Source organism: Plecotus auritus, assembly GCF_963455305.1.
Source record: "Plecotus auritus genome assembly, chromosome: 1".
NCBI lineage: Eukaryota > Metazoa > Chordata > Mammalia > Chiroptera > Vespertilionidae > Plecotus > Plecotus auritus.
Window position 1 is genome coordinate 196,249,275 of NC_137770.1, and position 18,990 is coordinate 196,268,264.

An 18,990-nucleotide genomic window follows, 5' to 3' on the forward strand; every position below is an offset into this window, starting at 1 on the left:
ATGTTTCCTTCTCATACTTCACATATTAAAAAATGTATGCTTACAAATGGCCAATAACAAGCACAGGAAAATTTGTTTAACATCACTTATCTTTAGGGAAATCAAATCAAAGCCACAATGATATACAACTTCATACCTATTAAGATGGCTACTACAAATTTTTTTTTAAAAGAAAATAGCAAGTGTTCGTGAGGACGTGGAGAAACTGGAACCCTTGTACACTGCTGGTAGGAATTTAAGAGTGCAGTTAATATGAACAACAGTATGGAAGGCCCCCAAAAAAGTTACACATAATCCAGCAATTCCACTTCTGGGTATACACATATCAAAAAGAAATAAAAGCAGGGACTAAGCAGATATTTATGCATTTATATTCATAGCAGCATTATTTACAAACTAGAGGCCCAGTGCACGACATTCGTGCAGTGGCGGGGTGGGGAGGGTCCTCTCAGTTCCGCCTGTGCGCTTTCACAGTCCGGGCACCCTCGGGGGATGTCCAACTGACGGACATCCTTACATCCTTAGCACTGCCTCGGAGGCAGGAGAGGCTCCTGCCACCACTGCTGCAGTTGCCAGCTGTCAGCCCAGCTTCTGGCTGAACTGCGCTCCCCCTGTGGGAGTGCACTAACCACCAGGGGGCAGCTCCTGAGTTGAGCATCTGACCCCTGGTGGTCAGTGTGCATCATAGTGACCGGTCGTTCCGCCATTCAGTCAATTTGCATATTACCCTTTTATTATATAGGATAGCTAAAATATGCCCATAAGATGAATAAACAAAATGTGATATATACGTAAGTAAAATATTATTCAGACTTAAAAAGGAAATTCTGATACATGCCACAACATGGACAAACCTTGAAGACATTATGCTAAGTGAAATAAGCCAGACACGTGACAAATATTGTATGATTCCACTTATATGAATTACTTAGAATAGTCAAATTTATAGAAACAGAAAACCAGGGCCTGGGGATAAGTGGGGAATGAGGAGTAGTGATTAATGGGTTTCAATGTGGAAAGATGAAAAATTTCTGGAGATAGATAGTAGTGATGGTTGTATAACAATGTGAATATACTTTTGCCAATGAACTGTAAACTTAAAAAGTTAAAATGGCAACTGTTATGTTACGTATATAATTCCACAATCAAAAAATAAAAATAAAAAAGGACATGTACTTAAGGACCAAAATTGATAAAAGACTTCTTACTGCTTCATCAAGAACATTCTTTAAGAGAAACTGAGTTTATGTGACAGTGAAGAATAAATACAATGACTACTAATACAGTTTGCTGCCAACTGTCTTGATTTGTGTTAAGGTACTAGCAGTGTGAACCCCCACCACAAAAGTGCTGATACAATGTAAAAAGCAATTATGTCTTAGTAGCATTGTAAAGGTAATTTTAACCTGATAGATCCCCTCAAAAGGTCTTGAGGTACCTTCCCACAAATCACACTGAGAACCATTACTGAGGCCTATTCTATCAGCAGTCAATTAATGATAGAAAGAGACAAAAAGATCACAGAAATTTTATTTTTGTTTTTGCTTGTTTTATCTTTTCAGGTGAGAGAAACAAACAGGCATATATGCTGAGCAGGAATCAGATATAGTAAGTATTAAGAAACAAGTAGAGCCCTAACCGGTTTGGCTCAGTGGATAAAGCGTCGGCCTGCAGACTGAAGGGTCCCAGGTTCGATTCCGGTCCAGGGCATGTACCTTGGTTGCGGGCACATCCCCAGTAGGGGGTGTGCAGCTGATCGATGGTTCTAACTCTCTATCCCTCTCCCTTCCTCTCTAAAAGCAATAAAAATATTGGAAAAAAAAAAAAGAAATAAGTAGAAAATAGAAGAAAATCAGATAAATTGATGGAGAAAAGAACAGGAGCAAAAGGTAATGAGGGGCACAGCCTCTAAAGCTGGATGTAAAGGAGGGAAAGATAGTAGAGGTTGACTGGGGTAGGGGGGTTATACTTTAAGTCCTGGGGATGCAATTTACAGCATGGGGACTATAGTTAATAATACTGTATTATATATTTGAAAGTTTCTGAAGGAGTAAATTTATCTTTTTTTTTTTTTTTTTTTTTTTTTTTGCTGGCACCAGGACCAACGATCACCAGCTGCCCAAGTATCAAAATATTATGCTTCCGAAATCTCTTGATGTCAATTCCGCACGTAGAGCAATCAAGCTGCTCTACATGTGCCACTCATGACCGACGCCCTTTTGGAGAGAGTAAATCTTAAAAGTAAATCATCACAAATAAAAACTTGTAATTGTGTGTGGTGATTAATGTTACAAGACTTATTGTGGTGATCATTTCATAATATAAACAAATATCAAACAAATCATTATCTTGTACACCAGAAACTAAAATGTCAATAAGATCTCAATTTTTTAAAAAGCTCTCTATTTAGAAAAATGCAGATACTAGATAAAATGCTTCTTGATAATGATGGTGATAATTCCACAATTAAATGACATTAAAAATTTTTTCTTCTAATATTGTAAAATCATAGATCAAGCACCATTCCATTTTAACTTTTTACTTGCATGTGTACAAAAATATGCAACATGTATCACAGAAGCAATGTAAGGTCATTTTCAAGAAAATTGTTTTAAGATGTCATTGGAATTTATTTCACTACAAAGACTCAAAGTTTAGTATTCCAGTTTTAAATCAAATGCATTTGTGCCATGGTCAAATAAAATGAAAACTTGAAAGAACATTGTTTCTTTATTTTATTTTGAATATATGTAGCACATATCTACACTAATAAAAGAGAAAGATGCAAATTGACTGTACCTCCACGACGCCCACCAGCCAATCAGAAGTATGCAAATTAACCCAACAAAGATGGCAGGTTAATTTGCATGCACAAGCGCCAAGCGGCAGGTGGCAGGGTGGCACCAAACGGCCTGGGTCCATCGCTGGCCCCGGGAAGCAACGGTGGCCGTGCCAAGTCATACCCACAGGCTCCCGGGACCATCGCTGGCCCCGGGAGGCTAGGGTGGCCGTGCCAAGCCATGCCCGCAGGCTGCCGGGACCATTGCCGACCCCAGGAGGCAAGGGCCGCCGCGCAGCTTGACAGCAGACAGGAGGGCCTGCTTGGCCATCGCCGCAGTGACCCAGGATCAGGCAAGCACGGCCCGCAGGCAGCACCCAGCAGGGCCTGCTTGCCCATCGCCATGGTGTGGAGCAGGCAGGCCCCGCAGAGAGCAGAGAACCATGGGGAGTGGGCCTAAGCTGTCAGTAGGACATTCCCTGAGGGCTCCCGGATTGGAGAGGGTGCAGGTCAGGCTGAGGGGACCCCCTCCCCCCCGCGCCGTGCACGAATTTCGTGCACCGGGCCTCTAGTTTTTTTAAATAAAATGCTAACAGGATTTAATATTATAGTTCCTCCGACTCCATGCCTTAATGTTTTCATAACCTTGAACTAGGAACAGGAAAAAGTGGAGAATAATAACTCGGCTACTTCTCTTCCTCTTTTCACTTTCCTTCCACCCTACAGGAAGTCCTAGATATACTATGCTATACGCAATTGAAGAAGCTAAAGTACTGTGATTATATGTTAGTTACTTTACAGTTCACAAATGAATTATTTCATTTAGAAATGGACCTTTCTAGACTGAGACAACAGACTCATTTGGGAGAAGCTTAAATTTTTAATTTTTAATATTAATCCTGACATCTTAAACAACTGTAGCAATAATTGGATGGCCTTAAGAAAGAGCAAAGAAAGCTTTAACTCAAAAATGTTTGGGAATATGCCCTTTCTACCTCAGACTCCTGAGGCACCCAATAATACTCCAGCTAACTCCAGAATATTAAAAGCCCCCTCGTCCTTTAAGCCTGCTTCAATCAAGGGCCAATGCCTGTAGGGCACAGGATCCAATTAAGTGGGAAAAGTGCTTGATTAAGTTAATTCGTCCGAAATTCTGCCCTCCACAACCAATACTGTAGTGTTACTCTAGGTTCATCCCTTACTCTACTTTCTCACAGTTAAATAAATGAATTAAATTGGATAATTTCTACAACTATGGAAGATTTAAAGACACACTATAATTTTAAAATAAAAACTGTTGCCCAGTGTTGTTCAGTGGTTAGAGCAGGGGTGGGCAAACTTTTTGACTCGAGGGCCACAATGGGTTCTTAAACTGGACCGGAGGGCAGGAACAAAAGCATGGACCGAGTGTTTGTGTGAACTAATATAAATTCAAAGTAAAGGAGCGGAGGGGAGAGCAAGAGAACTGGATAGAACAGCCGGATCCAGGGGCCGTAGTTTGCCCAAGGCTGGGTTAGAGCGTCAGCCCACACACCAAAGGGTGGCAGGTTCGATTCGATTCCCAGTCAAGGGTACGTACCTGGGTTGCAGGTTGGATCCCTGGCCCGGTCACGGTATGTGCAGGAGGCAACCAATCGATCTGTCTCTCTCACATCAATGTCTCTCTCTCTCTCTTTCTCCCTCCCTCCCTCCATCCTTTCCACTCTATCCCCTTCCTTCTCTCCCTTCCACTCTCTCAATGGAAAAAAATAGCCTTGATTGAGGATTAACAAAAATAAAATAAAGACTGTTATTCCAATAACACCAACTCCAATTAATATTTAGGACATTTTCTGAAAGAAGCTGAATAGGTCTTACCCTTAATTCAGATTCTTGTATACCACCCACTACCCTCCATCCCTATATTTTTTCTTCTAAAAAGCAAGTATCAGTAGGACTGACTTCACAATACCTATAATGGCCCACCATAATTTTTTTAAACATATATAGTCTTTATTAGAATGACAGGCACTTCTCCAAGATGAGAACATATTTGAACCTTAAATCTGTAAAGAGGAGCTAATTCTCATGCTAGAAATGTATTATGGGACATTAAATTAGTTACATGCAACTTTCATTATAGCACCTTGCAAACTTATTTCCAATATTCCTATGGACAGGGTACTATCAGCAAAGTGCCATATACAAACACATTTTTTTAAATCCATGGATTTGCAACATTTCTTAAATTCCTACTTCAGTGAGCTGAAAAACATAAAATCCATATGAAAACTATCAATTTGGACTGAGATCCTTAGAATTTTTCCTTTGGATTGTATAAACAATATTTTGCTGAAAGATAAAAAATTGAACTTTTAACAATCCAGTTAACTATTCACAAGGATCCAAACTGGGCCAGTTGTAAACAAGAATACTTCTTTAGATCTACATTACACTGTATACACTACCAGTTAATTATCTTACCAACTTCATTACTAATCACTCATCAAAAGCCTATGCACAGCTAGGCATATTCAAAATCCTACTTCTGGAAAAATAACTCAAAATCTATGTCCAACTGAGCAGCATCTTTTTTTCTTTTTCTTTTACTCTTTTTTTTTTTTCTTTTTTGTATACAAAGAATAGACCATTAACATTCAGTAGGAGAGATTCTGTTATGCAGGCCAGAAAATGAAAAAGTGGGTCATGGCCAGTGATGCACAATCCCACTCCCTAGAAAAACAGTCCTGACAACATTCACTAAGTAAAATATTTCACTGTACTATGTGTACATCATTTTAGTACTAATATCTTAATGATTTCAGAATGATTGGTAAAACCTAAACTAATTACTGACAATCTCATTCAAAGGAAAATACTTAAGTATGTAAAAAGGTCTAATCAGCCCTAACAAAGATCCAACCACATAAATTAAGCAAAATAGTAAACACAGTATTTGGGCAGGGAAAGTGGTGTACTGGAAGCCTCTCTTCCAGAAAACCAAAGAAGGAATAGAAAAATGTTGAGGGTGGTAATAATTAGTTATTAACAAAACTACACAGACTTAATTTGCTACCCTCTGATCTGTTATGCCAGGCTTACAGATTTCCTTATCTCAAAGAAAATTCCATGTCTTGCTACCTAAAAATGAGCACCTCCAATATCACAGACTAGTTAGAGAGGTCCCCAAAGTAATAGTCATATGTTTCTTCCCTCCAGACATTAAGGAGATGAGGCCCCTTCTTCCTAATCTCTCATTCTCTTAGTTACCAGTTGTCTCATTAAGCCTTGGTACTGTCAGCCACTCACAAGAAAGCCATGGCAAGTTGACCATTTCCAATATTGTTACTTTCTTAAGATTTGGTACTCAGAGCACTACTCTAAATTTGTTCAGCCTGCTCTCTCTCTGTCGCACAGCAGTGGCTTTCTTTAAAGATTATATAAATCAAGGGAACTATTCTAGTACATTTTTGAGAGGCATATCTAATAAGAAGAGCAATGAAGTGCCCACAAAACAAAGATGTACTATCCATGTAATCATAACAGAAATCAAACAGCCTAGGAATCAAAAAGTAATTCTGGCAGTATTTTTTTCCATCCTTCTAGAGAATACTACACACCTACATTATCATTAAATATTGCTATTGCTAATTTAGTTTTTATAAACTAAACTAAACTTGAAAAACAGGGTCACACTGCTCCTAAATATTGACTGAACAATTTGATATGTCAAAAATACTTGCTATCCAGTTGTTCCATAGTAAAAGCAGACCTCTGATTGCTTTTCAATTCAAGCTTTAATCTCTTACAAATGTACTGAATACCTATAGAGTGCAGCACTGCAAGAGATAAGATGAGTATAAGCCAAACCTTAAAGGAGCTCTTAATCTTGCAGTAGAGTAAACTTTTTATTGGCCATTTTATTGGAATAGAACAAACCTGTGTAAAAGAAGTGCAATATGAGTAACAGTTGCTACACCAGATAACAAAGGAAGGCATAAGTATACTCATTTGGTTCCTAAAAGGGTTTCACGAAAAAAATAAAGATTGCAAGAGAGTAACTATATTTTAAATGCATCCTGCAAGATCCAATTTCAACATAGCAGGGCAGGTTTCTGCACTCTAGGCAAATGTAACAATATAAGCTGAAAAACGGGAATGAGAAAGCATGAGAGAAGTGCAGAAAACATCAAGTACATATATATCAATATATATATAGGATTGGAGTGAGAGATTAAGGTTGGAGAGGTGGGCAGGATCACACTGCAGAGAGCCTTGAATCCCAAGATAATGAGTTTGTATTTCACTTGGCTAGGTAACTAAGAGAGTAACAAGGCAGAGGTCCATTTCTGGAAAAACAAGCTAGAAGGAATATAGGAGTTGATTTGGTGAGTAAAGAGCCTAACAGAAGAGTCTGCCTGCAAACATAATCATATAATAATAAAAGGTTAATATACAAATAGACCAAACGGAGGAACAACAGGTCACTATGACACGCACTGACCATCAGGGGGCAGACACTCAACGCAGGAGCTGTCCCCTGGTGGTCAGTGCGCTCCCCCAGAAGCCAGGCTCACAGCTGGTGAGTGCAGCGGCGGTGGCGGGAACCTCTCCGCTTCTGCGGCAGCCCTATTGATGTCCAACTGCCGCTTAGGTCCACTCCCACATCCCCCAAAGGCTCCCAGACTGCAAGAGGGCGCAGGCCAGGCTGAGGGGACCCTCCCCCAAGTGCACAAATTTTGTGCACCGGGACTCTAGTTCTCTGATAAGTGTTAAAAACCCAAATTAAAAAAATAAATAAATAAAATAAAAAATAAAAACCCAAATTAGAGCCGACAGCACTAGAAACAAAAGTAACTAATTCTTCACATATATCATCATGGGTAATTACTCTATCCATAAACTCACTCAGAGAAAATATTGCCATAACTGTTCCTCATATATCCTATCTAATAAAGAGGGAATATGCTAATTGACCATCACTCAGTCACAAAGATGGCTGCACCCACAGCTGAGGCCAAGTTCCCTTAAGGAGCCTTAACGAGCAATCAGCAGGGACCTGAGGCTATGCCCTCCTCCACCCCCATAGGGCTTGACAGGGGACCTCAGGCCATGCCCCCTACCCTGGTGTCAGGCTGGGGGACCTCAGGCTGCGCCTCCTGCCTTGGCACCAGGCTGGGGGACCTCAGGCCACGCCTCCTGCCTTGGCACCAGGCCAAGGGACCTCAGGCCATGCCCCCCGCCCGGTGGGGTTTGACGGGGGACCTCAAGGTACGCTTCCCATCCTCGTGCTGGGCTAGGGGACCTCAGGCTGCTCCCCCCGACCCAGTGCCAGGCCGGGGGATCTCAGGCTCTGCCCCCCACCCAGAGGGGCTTGACAGGGGACCTCAAGGTGCACCCCCAGTGCTGGGTCAAGGGAACTCAGGCCGCGCCCCCTGCCCAGCGGGGCTTGACGGGGGACCTGAGGCTGTGTCCCCCCTGCCAGTGGGGCTTGACGGGGGACCTAAGGCTGCTCCCCCCTCCCAGTGGGGCTTGACGGGGGACCTCAAGGCACATCCCCCATCCTGGCGCCAGGCCAGGGGACCTAAGGCTATGCCCCCTGCCCCACGGGGCTTGACAAGGGTGGGACTGGCTGGGTCTGGATCTAGCCCAATGGGGGGGGGGGGGGCGGCCGGGTCTGGGTCTCACGTGATTTTGAGGCACATGTGGGTGGGTGGGGACTTGACTCTGGGTCCCCCTTTTAATGTGCACAAATTTCGTGCACCGGGCCACTAGTTTCCAAATAAAATTTGAAAAACAAGAAAGTATCTTACTTCCAGGTACCCTCCAAATTATATATATTACAAATGAATCACTTGGAGAACACAAATTAAGTGACAAAAGATGTATTAAAAGTGGCATAACCTTTGAAACTAAACAGAACTCTGAAATGCCACACAACTTTGAGCTCCCACACCCTTGTCTCAAGGGGTACCACACAAGGCGATTTCTTAGAAAAAAAATGTATTCCCAATGATTAAGAAATAATTTTACACTGTGGGAGAAAAAATAAATTGCTAATCCATAGTGAAGCTTGCCAAAGAACTCAAATGCATGATAATCAAACACAATCTTTCCATTATGGTCTCAGTTCTAAAACTGTTCATCTTCATCCCTCCTCCTTCCCAGGCTCTTCTTCTTTCATCAGAACATGAAAATCAGATTTACAGACAGAATCAGAGAATGCTAAAATGGAAAAAGATGCTAGATTCATTTTTATCCTCATTTTTTTAGGAAACTGGGGTCAAAATGTCATAATGAGAGTTAGTGGCAGGACTAGGATCAGCAGCTGGCTCAACTCCAAGTTTTGCCTTTTCTTTTAAAAGTAAACTCCAAGGCACCATTGAAAAGATTTAATAAAATGTTAAAATAGACAAACTAGTAGTGACAATTGTTTTTCTATTTTAAAATAGTATCTCTTGCAAAATACCTCCCCAAAGGCTACATCCCAAACTATGCCCTTTGTGTAATAGAAATTCTGTGAGACCAGGACAAACCAAATACTCCAAAAACAAAGTATCTCTGTAGAAGGCCGGACAATCACTTTCCTGCAGAGACTTGAAACTGTTAGCAGAAATGTGCTGACTGATCTCATTTGTAAAGATGATACACACAGAGAATCTCCAAATTAACTAAGTGCCAACTATTTAAAACAGCTCAGTCATTAACCACTCAACTCCCCAAAACTCAGTTCCCTAAAAATAGTAGTAGGCTTGTGGGCAGATGAATGGTTCACCAGATTGATGCAGTAGAAAACTAAGAAATAAGCAGTCTCAACCTCCTGCAGATGAAACCTTATGCAGCTTTGAAACTGCCCTTCTGGACTTTTAATTTCAGAATTCCAAGTCAAGGCTTTAACCATTTTGATAGCTACCAAATGTGTTCTAATAAGTATAAGTTCTCACCAAAAAATGGGAGAGAAGGGGTGAAAGAGAACCAAGATAATATACAAGATTAATTAAAAAACATTAAAGAAGCCCAGCCAGTTTGGCTCAGTGGTTGAGCGTTGACCTATGAACCAGGAGATCATAACTCGATTCCAGGTCCTGGAACATGCCCAGGTTGTGGGCTCGATCCCCAGTAAGGGGCGTGTAGGAGGCAGCTGATCAATGATGCTGATCATTGATGTTTCTATCTCTCCCTTCCTCTCTGAAATCAATAAAAATATATTTTTTAAAAAAAGAACATTAACAAAGACTGCACTCAATGTAAGAATAGACCTCAATTGTACCTTCTAGTATATTCCTTAATAAGAACAATCAAAGACCATTTCCAGTTTTCCCTTCTGGAGATCCTGTGATAGAAAGATACTAACAATATTAATTTACTTTCATAATTTTAAATATTGTCAGACAACCTTTCCATTCTGCTCAGCATGAGAATGTCAGTATTAATCATACAAAGATGACTTAGCCCAAAGCACACAAATTTGATGTTAGTGAAATTGAGCACTTTTATTGAAGACTAGAGGCCCAGTGCACGAAATTCGTGCACGGGGGGGGGTGGGGGGGTGGGTGTGTGTCCCTCAGCCCAGCCTGCACCTTTCCAATCTGGGAGCCCTCAAGGGATGTCCGACTGCCCGTTTAGGCCCGATCCCACCACCGGGATCGGGCCTAAACGGGCAGTCGGACATCCCTCTCACAATCCAGGACTGCTGGCTCCCAACTGCTTGCCTGCCTGCCTTCCTGATTGCCCCTAACCGCTTCTGCCTGCCAGCCTGATCACCCCCTAACCACTCCCCTGCCAGCCTGATTGATGCCTAACTGCTCCCCTGCAGTCTTGGTTACCCCTAACTGCCCTCCCCTGCAGACCTGGTCCCCCCCCAACTGCCCTCCCCTGCAGGCCTGGTCTCTCCCAACTGCCCTCCCGTGCTGGCCATCTTGTGTCCACATGGGGGCAGCCATCTTTGACCACATGGGGGCAGCCATCTTGTGTGTTGGAGTGATAGTCAATTTGCATATTACTCTTATAGATAGATAAATGTATAATTTCCACTACTTTTTTCTGAAATAGAAAAAATTGAGAATTGTTTTAGTGTTACAATCTTGTCCTTGAGTAAAACTTCCACCTCTAGAGAAAAGATATCAGTAAACAACCAAAATTACAACCTAGGTGCTATACATACAATGATAACATAAATGACCCAAAAGAAAAGTATGTAGGTTAATATCCTTTGCTGCAAATTATCTTTCATTTATTATGAAAGCATATGCTGCTTTCAATGTCAAAACTCTATATAGTTGATTGAAACTTAAAAATTATGTATGGCTGAATGCTGTATAGTAATTATCTAATTAAAATTATTCCGATTGTTTACAAATATGTGATACTTAACACAAGATAAATGTAAATACCTAATCTAAAAGCAACTTACTACAACTCCAGAATCAGATTTCACTAAAAACTCACAACCAAATCTGAACCTAAAAATGACCCATATTTATTGAGAGATTTGGCATACACTGTTAGGTAGTCACACATTATTTTGTTAATATTTTGCCTTTACCTAACTTTTCTTATGGTTCAGATTTCTGCAAAAATATTTTTATAAAGACTTCCTTTATCCTCTACAATAAATTGAATCAGCTGTTATCTCATAAAACCCTGTGCTTTCTTATCATGTAACTATCAAAATTGTTAAGTACATTAACTTAATGATTTTTGCTTAACATTATCTTTCACACTAGTTTCTCAAGGCCAGAGAAATATCTGTTTTGTTCTTCACTGTGTAACTAAAATAACATGTAGTACAGAGCATGGCACACAAAGGCATTTAAATAAACTGTGGAATAGCAACAGTTATTGTTATTTTTGTTAAGTCCTTCCCTTCTGTTCTTTCTGTCCTCTCTCCAGAACTTTAACTTACAAGTTACTGGAAAGCCAGAGATGATTTCTGCAAATGAGATATATTTAAATACATCATTTTCCTACTGATTTATATAGCAAAATCAAATGTCCTTTACTGCCTTCCTGTAAAATTAGTAAGAACGGATTAACACTTAAACCTAAATTCGCTCACCCTAATCTTAGTCGTTAACTCGGAGAGCGCTAACTATGTTTACACATAACACTATAGTAAATTCCTGGCGGCTAATTTCTGACAGCACCAACCCCCATGCCCAGGTCAGAAAGTCTTACCCACACAATCATATTCAAGAAACCATTCCTGTCCAGCTCCCATAACTTCATGATTAGAACCATCTCAACAAATTATGGATGCTATCCCAGACTCTACACTAACCAGTTAAGTCCACTTTGTACCAAAAACATTTTTAAAAAAATGTTCCCCTATGCCAGAACCAAATTCTTCCCATTACCAACCAACATTAAATTCCTCTGACTAGCAACTGAAGGCCTATGGAGGCATGTGATCAAAAAGCCAGTAATAGGAACTTGGAAGATTACATTGAATTATATGAATTATATGTGCTTGACAATTTGATACTGTTTCAAGCTAAAATTTCATTTGGCCCTATCTCATTTCTACAATTTAAAATTGAATTTGGTTAGCATGCACAACTGAAACTAAACTATTTTGGGAAGAAACATGAAAATGTCCAATTATAAAATATAAAACTAAAAAGGTACAAGTTGTCAGCATTTCAAACATATATGAACTTAACCAGAAAGACATTATTATACAAATCATATATTTCAGAGAGGAAACTACTCCAATGGTTTAGGTATAATATGCAACATAAGTATATGTACCCCTGGGAACTATTTATATTTTAAAAAATCAAATGTGTATAATGTATAAACATGCATGTATGTGCATGTATATATATACACATAAATGCACATATATAGTTTATCCTCATTATTTGAGAGTTCCGTATTTGAAAAGTCACCTACTTGCTAAAATGTATTTGTATCCCAAAATCAACACAATAGCCCCAAATCCATACAATGACACTTTCACAGTTATATGCACACACGCACATAGTGGTGAAAATTTTGAATAGACCAGTTGGAGTAAAAAAGGTGATGCTGTGCCTTCTGATCTCAGCTCTCATATTATAAACAAGTGCCCTTTTCAAGAACTATTTAGTGTCATGTTTTTCTCATTTTTGTGCTTTTTATCAGTGAGTTTATTTTTTAAATGTCTCCCAAGTATAGTGCTAAAGTGTTGTCTAGTGTTACTAAGCCCAAGAAGGCTGTGATGCCCCTCACAGAGAACATATGTGTATGAGCTAAACTTCATTTAGGCATAAACTACAGTCCTGTTGGCCATGAGTTCAATGTTAATCAGTCAACAATTTATATTAAATATGGTGTATTTAAACGGAAACACACACAAAGCAAGGTTCTGTACTGACTGGCTGACAAAAATGGTGTGAACAGAGGCTTGCAGTACCCTAACCCTATATGTCCCCTAAAAGTAATGGTTCATGTTTATGTTGACTTTATAGAACATAACTATAGCAAGTAATGAGAATTTTATGTATACATGTATATATACACATATGTATGCATATACATGTGTATGCATATGTGTATATATACATATATGTATATCTATATATATAAAAGGCTAATATGCTAAGTGTACAACAGTCTGACCAGTCGCTATGACATGCACTGACCACCAGGGGGCAGACGCTCAACGCAGAAGCTGCCATGACAAACACTGACCATTTACAGAGAAATAGCACCGGGGACCTGGCACTGACAAAGCAACACTAGGCTTCCCCAAGTGGGACACAGGCCCCCCCCACCATCCCAGAGCGACAGCCCACCAAATCACAGCTGACGCTGCCGAGACCCCATGGCGCAAAATGCGGCCCACAGCCCAGCCTAGCCAGAAAGGTGGCTGTGGGCGCCGGGTAATGACATCACGTAGCAACGCCCAGCTTCCTCTCCCTAGGGACAGGCCATTTAACAATAAACGGCACCTCGGACCTGGTGCCCACAAAGTAACACTCAGCTTCCCCCAAGTGGGACACAGGCCCCACCACCACCCCAGAGTGACACCCCACCAAATCGCAGCCTACGATGCCAAGACCCCATGGCACAAAATGCGTCCCACAGCCCAGCCCAGCCCAGAAATGGTGGTGGTGGGCGCTGGGTAATGACATCACGTAGCAGTGCCCAGCTTCCTCTCCCTTTCGACTAGCCTCCTTGAAGTTTCTTCAGCCCAGGAATACGACTTGCTTTATAGCCAGGTGCAAACATTTCACACTTTAACCAAATGTCTGTGAAGCGTTTTCCCGTGCCTCGTCTCATTTGATCCTCACAGAAGTCCTGGAGTAGGTACATAGGAGACTCGGTGGAATTCTTTTCATTAGACGGAAAACGGACATTTAGAAAGCTTAGAAACTTGGCCTGACTGAAAAGAAGAAATTGTGGACCTTGAAAATGACTTCAGGTTTTCTCACTGCGCAGAATATAGTCAAACACTGCTGCAGTTAAATATTTTACCCTTTGTTCTCTCTGCATGGTCTACAATAATAATCTGCTTTGTGTTGATATTTCCTTCTGTGATGCTGACAATTACCTGAAAGAGAAGTTGGGGTGTTTCACTGGGCTGGGAAAAGTAGCTAAATCAGAAAGTAGGTCTAATTAAGCAACTTTATCTATACATATAAAGCTCTCGCTGGTGCCAATCGCATGCGTGTGTTTCCATCTGTCATTGTTGATTGTGAATTTAGTTGACACTTCTATTATAGAGAAAGAGCCAACAGCGATATTAAAATATTTCTTCTAATTAATTGCCTTTCAATGTGCACAAATTCGTGCACCGGGCCACTAGTATACACATATTTATACATATATATACATACATACATGTACATATGTACGTATATATCTCAAAGAGAGAACCAGAGTTTATGAAGCCTCTCAAAGGCACTGCAGACGTCATTTTGAGCAATCTGCCTATGTTTACAGGAGAGTCAAAACACCTCAGAGCACAGCATCTACAGGGTCTTGGCCCCTGTTTAAACAATACTGACTTAAGGAAAAAATAAAAAATCTACCAAGTTTGTTTTTTGGTCTGTCTTTGTTTCTACCCCTTTTGCCACTTAATGGTATAACTCTCCTCAATTCAGGTACTTTAAACTTTAGCCTTTTCAGAAGCACTTGCCCTAATCTTATATCAGGGTAATGTATCTGTCAGTTATTGAATGATCATTCTTGAATGTGAACCAGACTTGTGCTTAAACATCTTGCCTAAATTGTAGCATTACTTATTTGGAAAGAAGAGAGGAATGAATTATAGGAATGAATTATCAAAACCAAAAAGTAAACCAAATACCGGTAATTTTAGTGTATATTCTGAAGAGAGAAGAAATACACAAGGGAAGAAAGCCTAGGCCTCAGCCTTCCCTCCAGAGAAAGCTAAAGCCTAGTCCCAAGGGTTGGGGTGTTGGGTGGTCAAGTCCCATCTTCCAAAAGTTTCTTCAACCTTTGCTTCCTCCTAGCACTTGATTACAGACTACTTCCAAGAGAAAGGCCAAATCAGTGGAACAACATTAGCGCTTGAAATTTTTTTACATTTTTTAGTCGTTGAGCACTCCTTTAGAAATTCATTTTTAATTTCATTTCCAAAAATTACTTATTTTTTATTGAAAATGACTTGCCTGGGGTAATGACAATATGCTTAGAACAGTGATAGAAGGTACAATACCAGTCTAATTTGATTAAGGTCAGTTTCCTTTTTTTTTTTAATATATTTTATTGATTTTTTACAGAGAGGAAGGAAGAGGGATAGAGAGTTAGAAACATCGATGAGAGAGAAACATCGATCAGCTGCCTCCTGCACACCTCCTACTGGGGATGTGCCCGCAACCAAGTCACGTGCCCTTGACCGGAATCGAACCTGGGACCCTTCAGTCCGCAGGCCGACGCTCTATCCACTGAGCCAAACCGGTTTTGGTCGGGTCAGTTTCCTTTCTACTAAATAAAAGATCCATCTGCGATTTAGTGAAATGAAGTGAGTGCACTACTACTCAAGCTGCACTTAATTAGTTAATACAATTCAAACAGAAGTATAGCATGTGGGGTAATAGCCGTCTTCTCAAAACCTACAACTCAATTTAAACCTATTATATTGAAATTCACATATAATAAAGGGCTAGGAAATTTTAAAGCATAGTAAATCTATCTATCATGACCAATTACCATAGGGTGTCCCAAAAAAACATACACATACTTTAACAGCTGATAACTCTACTTCGAAATGAAATGTATTTTAATAATCACTGTCTTTATAATTAGTCAAAGTGTGCTAGTGCATTTTGGGGAGACACCCTATATATTCATTCTCTAGAGAAGCTAAGGATTCTTCCTTCCACCTCAACAAGGTTGAGCGAGGCTCAATAGTAGGGGCAAAGTTTTGCAAAACAATGACAACCACCTCTAAATAATTCAACATTTCTTTCCCTTTAGAACATTTTTATAGACAAAAACCTTCAGATTTTTCTCTTGCACTAATTTGCTATTGTTTTATAACATTCCAAAAAAAAAGTGTAATCTCAGTCTACTGTCTTCAAACCACATCATCTCTCAGAGAATCAACCTTCAAATTTCTTCTCTCTTAACCTTGGAACCTAAAAGGACCGTTTATCAACCAAATATTTCTTTATGAACTTTTAAAAGTATTTATTTTGTAATATAATTTTGCAATTAAAAACTCAAAAGTCAATGAAGCATGTAATAAGCAAGAGAAAGTATTTTCTACAAGCCAATTATACAAACAATACAAAACTAAAGAGCGCAATCTTTTCTTTTTAAAATGGTGTAAACTTTTCGTAAGCAGACCTGCAACTGCCGACATAGTCTGGTAAAGATAACGAAGGACCGAACACAAAACTTCACAAGGGAAAGCTAAACTGTTTTCATACCACCTTTTAAAGTACTACCAAAAGGACACTGAAAGGGAATGAATAGGAAAGACTCCAAATCACAAAGATAAAGACACTTCAAGTTTACCAGCTCGCCCAAAGCCACCTACTAACACAATTTGGGACAAATTATCACCTGTAACACGCGCACACACAGAGAAATATATTGTGATTTTTTTTTTCAACTGATGACAGAGCAGGAGCAAAACCAGGTTGCACACCGGAGGCTGCAGGGTCCCATGCCCCGCGACGCGGGTGGAGAGTCCGATGAAGAAGCCAATGCATGACACCCGCTGGAGCCACAGCTGGCAGCGCAGAGCCTCAATCCTGCCCGATCTGACCCTCTAATGAGTCACTGGCCCAATCATAAACCACATCACTCGCTAGGACGTTTTCTATTTATTTCCTCGCGTCAAGAAGGGCTGAAAATGACTTAAACTTGTCATGAGAGCAGCCAGCGGCCAGAAGAACCGGCTGAAGAGCGAAAACCCGAGTTACCCTGGAAGAGCCCCCGGCCGGCCCGACAGAAGCTGCAAGGAGGGAAGAGTGGCCCGAGAGGGCGCCTGGAGAAGCCCCCGCCACACCCCAGCCCGACCTCACCTGCCCGCCCGAGCCTCCCCGTACCTTCCGCTAGCGACTCCTCCAGGGTGACCTGATAGCGGCCGACGGCGAACACCCGGACCCCGACGGACGAGCCACCGGAGCCAGAGGCGGCCCCGGCCCCGCCGACCCCGCCACCCGCCGCTCCGCCGCCGCCGCCGCCCTCCGACTTGGGCATTCGAGAGAACTTCTTCATGGTCCCGCCGGCGCTGCGGGGCGCGCGCGAGGGCGAGTTCCAAGCGTCCGCGAGGGGTCGGCGGCCCCCGAGCGTCCGAGCGCGCTGCGGCCCGCGAGCTTCACATGCCGCGCTCCAGAGCGCACTACCCAGCCCACCGCCCGCTCGCAGCTCCGCTGCAGCTGCTGGGCTCCCGCAGAGGGCGGCGGGGAGGGCGGGGACGGGGCGGGGCGCTGGGGGCGGGCCCGAGCGCGGGGGGCAACTCCAAAGCCGCGGCGACTGCCCGAGGCGCCCCCGCCTCTCCGAGCTCCCGGAGCGCGATCCGGGGAGGAAAGCGTGAGAGAGGAAAATGGAGAAGGGGCGGGGCGGCCACCCCTCCTGAGAGTGGGCTGAACCTCCCGGGACACTCTCGTCCCAGAACGCAGCCCGCGCCGCCGCCACTGCCCAGGCCGGACCCACGCCGCCCGCCACTCGCGGCTGTTGGCGGCGCGGCGATGCTACCAACGGCTCTCGGAGGCCGGGCGCCCCGCGCAGGCGCGCCTTCCGCGCCGCCGGAAGTGACGGTTTCAGCTCTTGTCACGTGGAGGGGGCGGGGGAGGTGATTGAGGGCGCGGCCGGGGTCCTGGGTCTGGGGTCCCTACCGGCAGGGCCGGCCAGACCTGTGGAACCCCGGCTGCGAGCCGGGAGCTGGCAGGGGACCGCTCTCCGCGCGCCGGGGTCCGTCCTCTGCGCAAGGAGTTTGTCACTCTGGGGGCTGAAAAATGCCGCCAGCAACTTTATCCCCACTGGGTAACGTCCAACCCAGCTTTCCAGACCGCCCCCCACGACCACCCCCTCCCCCCCCGAAAATCGTCTTCCGCTCGCACAGCCTGCGCGTGGGAGGCGAGAGCCGCGCGGATTCCGGTAACCGGCTTCTGAAGCTGCATTGGCGCACCCTGCACAGACGCGCGTGCTGGGAGCGCTTTGCGGTTTATAAATTAGGAGAACTTTCAAAATCTCAGGGTGCTGTGCAACAGCCCTGGGAGATGTTCACGGCGGGTACGAGGACCTTACAGACCAGACCCCCTACGGCCAAGAGCGCTTCACGGACTCGCCCAAGGTCACCCCCCTGGCTTGTGGCAGAGCTGGGACTACAGGGTCCGTCCTTCCACACTTAGTTCTGGAAATGTAGGTTTGGGTCAGATCATTACAGAACGGGAGATTTAGGACTGTTTCGAAGAAAAACCAGCATTGGGTTCCCCGTCCCCCACTGTCCCTTTAACAAAGATTTGCCTATTTGTAGGGCATGTGTGCAGAGCGGCGTTTTCCCCATATGAGTACAGGACCACTGTGGCCGGAGGTCCCAGTTTCTTGAGAAGCCAGAGAAATCTGGGTAATGTTTTCTAACATGGCATTTCCTAAATTTTTGAAAAGTAAGCCAAATAAGTTGCGCCTGTAGGACTCCGTATGGACCTTCTATAAAATCTCCACCCCCATTTCTTTATCCAACTTTTTAATGAGATACAGGCAGAAACGTTAGGAAATGTGCTTAGGCAAAAAAAAAAAAACTTAAAAGTCTTCCATTCTTTCCTCCC

At 42.7% G+C, this 18,990-nt stretch overlaps 1 protein-coding gene across 2 annotated transcripts in view; it reads right to left on the reverse strand.

The window, feature by feature from the left end:
• Positions 1-17,927, reverse strand: part of BMP2K (BMP2 inducible kinase) — a 144,550-nt gene extending 126,623 nt beyond the window's left edge. Inside the window, exon 1 of one of the 2 annotated variants that reach the window (XM_080676115.1) lies at positions 17,266-17,927. In XM_080676115.1, coding sequence (XP_080532241.1) covers positions 17,266-17,437 — 172 coding nt within the window. In that variant the 5' untranslated portion in view covers positions 17,438-17,927. The remainder of the gene's footprint in view (positions 1-17,265) is intronic. The other variant, XM_080676116.1, reaches the window with a different exon arrangement.
• Positions 17,928-18,990: the final 1,063 nt, after the last annotated feature.